At 51.6% G+C, this 5436-nt stretch overlaps 2 protein-coding genes across 2 annotated transcripts in view; one reads left to right on the top strand and one right to left on the bottom strand.

Moving 5' to 3' along the window:
• Nucleotides 1–748, top strand: part of LOC112399376 (cardiotrophin-1) — a 4047-nt gene extending 3299 nt beyond the window's left edge. The window contains 1 exon segment of the mRNA XM_024744540.1: nucleotides 1–748. This exon segment is cut by the window's left edge and continues 128 nt beyond it. Coding sequence (XP_024600308.1) covers nucleotides 1–171 — 171 coding nt within the window. The 3' untranslated portion in view covers nucleotides 172–748.
• Nucleotides 749–1643: 895 nt separating this feature from the next.
• Nucleotides 1644–4789, bottom strand: LOC112399259 (cardiotrophin-2-like; the record flags this gene model as incomplete). The annotated part of the gene is given in 3 exon segments (XM_024744334.1): nucleotides 1644–1796; nucleotides 1798–2103; nucleotides 4640–4789. Coding segments are annotated over 3 exon segments (609 nt in total), but the record flags the coding sequence as incomplete, so codon positions are not given.
• Nucleotides 4790–5436: the final 647 nt, after the last annotated feature.

Below are 5436 nucleotides of genomic sequence, written 5' to 3'. Positions count from 1 at the left end.
GGGCCCCGACCGGAGCCCGCCGCCGCCGCCGCCGCCATTGCCGCGGCCACTGTCACCGCGGGCGTCTTCCCGGCCAAGGTGCTGGGGCTCCGCGTGTGCGGCCTCTACCGCGAGTGGGTGAGCCGCACCGAGGCCGACCTAGGCCAGCTGGCGCCCGGGGGCCCGGCCTAAGAGCGGGGCACGCGCCGCAGCTCGCGGTCCCCTCCTGGGCCGTCTCCCCCTCTCCATCCTTCTCCATCTCCAGCAGCGTCTCTGTGTTCTCCGACCGTCTCCATCTCTCTATTTGCTTTGTACACTCTCGATCTCTTTTTCTCCCTGGGGCCTCCTTGTCTCCGTCTGTGACTTCCCATGTCTATCACTTCCTTGCTTTCCCCCTCTTCTTTTCCATCGCTTGGGCCTGCCTCGCTGAGGATCTCTGTCTCCCCTTCTCCCCATCTCTTGCCTCCTCTTGGCCCCATGTGAGCATGTGTACATCTGCGCCTCATCTCAAGGGGACACCTGGCACTCTGTTTCCCTCTGTCCTTCTCTCTGTCCTTTCCTGGCCAGGGACATGTCTGCTGACCCTGTAGTGGGTGGGCTCCTCCAGACAAATTTCAGCCACCTTCCCCCAGGGTCACTCCACCTGCTGCTCTCCCCCTCCCACATCCCACCCTTTGCGGCCCTGCCTCCTCTGCCTCTGATGTCCTTTCCCTTCTTCCCCTCCCTCTGCCCTATCCCTGTACCTTCCCTTCCCCCCAAGTTAGGTCTACTGGAGAGAAAAAAAAATCACCCCTTAAAAAGAGTTTTATTTACGAGAATAAATTAATTTTTTGTAAATAAAATGTTTAAAAATAAAAAGAACACTAAAGTTACCAGTGTATATAGTTGTTGAAAATGGGGAGACACCTTTAAGGAGAATAAGGTCCTTGGGTTACAAACTGGTTCCCCCAGACATCCGCAAAAGCCACAGTATAAATAGGAGATTCGTGAGAGCCCCAGGCCAGGGATGCCATCTCTCAGCCCAGAACAGGAAGTGGATGTGTCCTGAGCAGGAAACAGATGTGACACAAATCCTTAGTTTTTCAAGAATCGGACATCCATTGAATAAGAAGTGAAGCCCCTTAAGATGGGAAGTTGGAACAGTGGCCATAGTAGGAGAGGTAGACTAGGGGAGGAAATGAGCTCCAGCAAGAAGGGAGGCCTAGTTGCTCAGAAAGTCCATATCTTCATACAGGAAGTGAGGTAGACAGAGACAAGAAGGCAGCCCCTGAACCTCCCCGAAATTACAGGAGGGAGAAGGTCTCAGGGAGAGCCCAGGAAGGAGGCCAACTGTACTGCCCCGTAGAGTGGGAAGTGAAGCAGCTTCAAAGAGACACTTTTTTCCACCCAGGAGGCGAGCAACCAGTACCACTGGACTGGCAATCCATAAAATGATATCCATAGAGTCCCACCCAGATCTGGAAGGGAGGCCATAGGACCTAGGCAGGAAGGCCCAGGCAGTGGCGACTTGAGGCCTGGTTACCAGGAAATTTTCCCAAATACATGGTACACAAGCCCTGTCTCCTAGACAAGATGTGTCTCCTTTCTAGCCAAGAAGCAAGGCAGAAAAGAGTCCGTTGTGAAAGGGGAAGTATTGCAGCCTCTGACGGGAAGTTCCACCTCCTCTACCCAGGGTATTTGGCCTTGAGCAGAGCCAAGTCCCTCACAGCTCAGTCAGTCCAATGGCCACATTCCCAGGTTACTACATAACCTCGACATTTCCTCTCGAAGGCCGAGGCCCCGAAGGGGACAAGCCCGAGAGTGTCCTCTTCTGGGGGGGATAGGCAGGCCCAGGGCAGTCATGATGGCAGCCATGTTGCCCAGCAGGCCTTGGGCCCTGAGTGTTGCAGCCCCTAGCTGAACCAGAAGGATGGGACTGCCAGGGTTCAGGTCACTCTGGTCATCCCCCACGAGCTGGAGGTGCTGGGTCAAGGCCAGGAAGGCCCCCTGGGCACAGCTCAGACGCTCCCTATCATTCAGTGCATGCCAGGTCCTGAAGGAGACGGCGGCAGGAGCCAGGCTGCTGAGCTGGAGCTCTGGTGCTGAGAAGCCAGGATCACTAACGGGGCTGCCTTGGCCCTGGAGCTGCATGAGGGACAGAGACGGGAGTGAGGAGGCCAAAAGGCTGCCCTGGGTCTCCCCTGACTTCACATCTGCCTTCCATGAGACTGGCATCTTCCCAGCGGGAGTTGACATTCCCTGCCTCTCAGGGAGTTGGTGAAATGTTCTAGCACAGAGCCCGGGCTCTGTTAGGTTCCAGTTTGGCCTCCCTCACATACAGGTTGTGCAACTTTGAATCACAGCTTCAGTAATTCCCATGTGGCACTATTATGGTGAAGATAAGTAATGTATTGGGCTGGCCAGAAAGTTAGTTCGGTTAATGAATACACTATTCAATAAAGTTCTTGGTGAAAATGAAAGATGTGTCTTTTCTTTTTTCTTTCTTTTTTTTTTTGCAGTACACGGGCCTCTCACTGTTGTGGCCCAAAAGATGTGTCTTTTATTTTTACTCAAAACTGAACAAACTATGGGGCTTCCCTGGTGGTGCAGTGGTTGAGAGTCCACCTGCTGATGCAGGGGACACGGGTTCCTGCCCCGGTCCGGGAAGATCCCACATGCCGCAGAGCGGCTGGGCCCGTGAGCCATGGCCACTGAGCCTGCGCGTCCGGAGCCTGTGTTCCGCGACGCGAGAGGCCACAACAGTGAGAGGCCCGCGTACCGCAAAAACAAACAGACAAACAAACAAAAACAACTGAACGAACTAGTTGGCCAACGCAACGTATAAAGCACTTAGCACAGCATCTGGCATACAATAAGGGCGTTAATATTGTTCACGAACTATATATTTATATTAGAATCACGAACACTATGACTATGTTATTATTGCAATATTTTCAATATAAATATATTATTGACAATGTATAATAGTTACAGCCCTATTTCCTTTTTATTCACAGCATTTAGTGGTTTATGTTTGTTCATTTTATTATAATCATTAATAAATAATTCTTAACATTATTAAATTTAGCTGAGTGACTTCTCCATTAAAGTTCTCGCCTCCACAAACCTAGGTCCACAGAATTTTAATGCACACTGATAAATCCCCTAATTGATAGATCGTCTGGTCCTACATCCCCATCTTACAAGTGGGGAAACTGAGGCTCAGGTTGCCCAAAGCTACCCAGGGTTTGGTGGATATGAGACTAGAAACTAGATTAAGTAACTTCACATGGACCTAGAATATAACACAGCAGAAGAGTCACAAACCCCAGGGCCTCCAGGGGCCAGGCAGATCATGTCACTTGGGGAAGAGGGCAGGACTAAGAGGGGGGTGGGGGTGGCAGGAGGCCAATAGGATCCCTGTGCCTGTTTTTGACAGGTACTCATACACAGAATCTGAACAAGCATTGCATGGCCTAAACAAAACATCTGTGGGTCAGACCCAATCAGGAGGCTGCCAGTTTGAACTTCTAGACCTGAGATTTTGTGACCTCAGGCAAATTATTCCCCCTCTCTAAAACTCAGTATTCCTTATCTGTAAAATGGGTTGTAAATCCACCTCTCGGAACTATTTGAGGAGTCAATAAGACAGTGAGGCTAAGGACTTCCCCAGTGGTGCAGTGGTTGAGAATCCGCCTGCCAGTGCTGGGAACGTGGGTTCAAGCCCTGGTCCAGGAAGATCCCACATGCCGTGGAGCAACTAAGCCCATGTGCCACAACTACTGAGCCCGCGTGCCACAACTACTGAAGCCCATGTGTCTAGAGCCCATGCTCCGCAGCAGGAGGAGCCACCTCAATGAGAAGCCTATGCACTGCAACAAAGAGTAGCCCCTGCTCGCTGCAACTAGAGAAAGCCTGCGTGCAGCACCGAAGACCCAACGCAGCCAAAAATAAATAAATAAATATTTTAAAAAGATAATGAAGCTAGACTTCCCAGCATGGCTTAGGCTCAAGCAAGCACGGGGCAGGCTTCCCTGGTGATGTAGTGGTTAAGAATCCACCTGCCAACGCAGGGGACATGGGCTCGAGCCCTGGTCCAGGAAGATCTCACATGCTGTGGAGCAACTAAGCCCGTGAGCCACAACTACTGAACCTGAGCTCTAGAGCCTGTACTCTGCAACAAGAGAAGCCACCGCAATGAGAAGCCCGCGCACCGCAACAGAGAGCAGCCCCCAATTGCCACAACTAGAGAAAGCCCGTGCACAGCAACGAAGACCCAACGCAGCCAAAAATAAATAAATAAATATATCAAAAAAAAGGAAAAAAAGAAAGCACGGGGCATGAGGTAGTTGTGGAAAGAATCATGATTCCCCTAAAGCCTTTCCCTCTATGTGCTTCCTTTGAATCTTCTAACAGTCCTGAGAGGTCAGCCAAGGCAGGATCACCAGCCCATTTGGCGGATGAGGAAGCTAAGACTGGGAGAGAAGGAATGACTTGCCCAAGGTCAGCCAGCCATCAGTGACAACGTTCCTGGGAGTATGTCTCTAGAAGGCAGAGTCCCTATACCCTTGGACCCGCGGAGGAGCCTTCCTCTGGCCTTGCTCTGCTTCCCCTACCCAGAGCTGGGCCGGGAGGGTGGCGCCCTTCTCCCCTCATTCCCTGCTGGTGCTGTATCACTCACATAAGTCTGCAGCAGTGTTGAAGTATTCTTCCGCATGTAGAGTGCCAGGCTGTAGGCTTGACTGATGGGCTCAGCTGGGGAGATGGGGGCTCCCAGACTGAGGGGTGGCAGCAGCAGGGCCAGCAGGCAGAGGGCGGCTGGCAGGAGAAATCAGAGGTCAGCACCTCGCCTGCCAATTCATTCATTCATCATAACAGCTCCTCAAGTGGGTACAGCCCTTGTGGCCTACAATGATCTTGTGTAACCAAGTCAGGGCAGAACCATCCTTTAAGCCCATTATTTCCAGCCCAGAATATCCCCCTGAACTCCAGACTCATGTGTTCAACTTCCCGCTTGACATATTCCCTTGGATATTAATAAGCTTCTCAAAGTCAAAATATCCAATGCTCAAAAAAAAAAAAAAAAAAATCCAACGCTCAGCCCAAGATGCCCTCTTCCCCTTCCTCTCCCAGCCTTCCCCACTCAGGGAAGAGCACATCCATTCTCCCAGGTGCTCAGGTCAAAACCATGGGGTCCTTTTAGACACCTCATTCTCTCCTTCTCTTATGTTCAACCCAGAGTAAATCCTGTTGGCTCTGTCCTTAAAAGGTGGCCAAGAGGTCTGTTGTTGTTTTTTTTTCCGGCCAGACTGTGCAGCCTGTGGGATCTCAGTTTCCCAACCAGGCATCGAACCTGGGCTACGGAGTGAAAGCCTGAAATCCTAACCACTAGGCCACCAGGGAACTCCCTCGGTCTGTCTTGTTTCTTTTTTTTTTTTTTGTGGTACGCGGGCCTCTCACTGTTGTGGCCTCTCCCGC

This window comes from Neophocaena asiaeorientalis, unplaced genomic scaffold (assembly GCF_003031525.2).
Source record: "Neophocaena asiaeorientalis asiaeorientalis breed wild unplaced genomic scaffold, Neophocaena_asiaeorientalis_V1.1 scaffold91, whole genome shotgun sequence".
NCBI classification, from domain to species: Eukaryota; Metazoa; Chordata; class Mammalia; order Artiodactyla; family Phocoenidae; genus Neophocaena; species Neophocaena asiaeorientalis.
The sequence above is the reverse complement of the archived record's forward strand: the minus strand, read 5'-3'. Positions and strand labels throughout refer to the sequence as shown.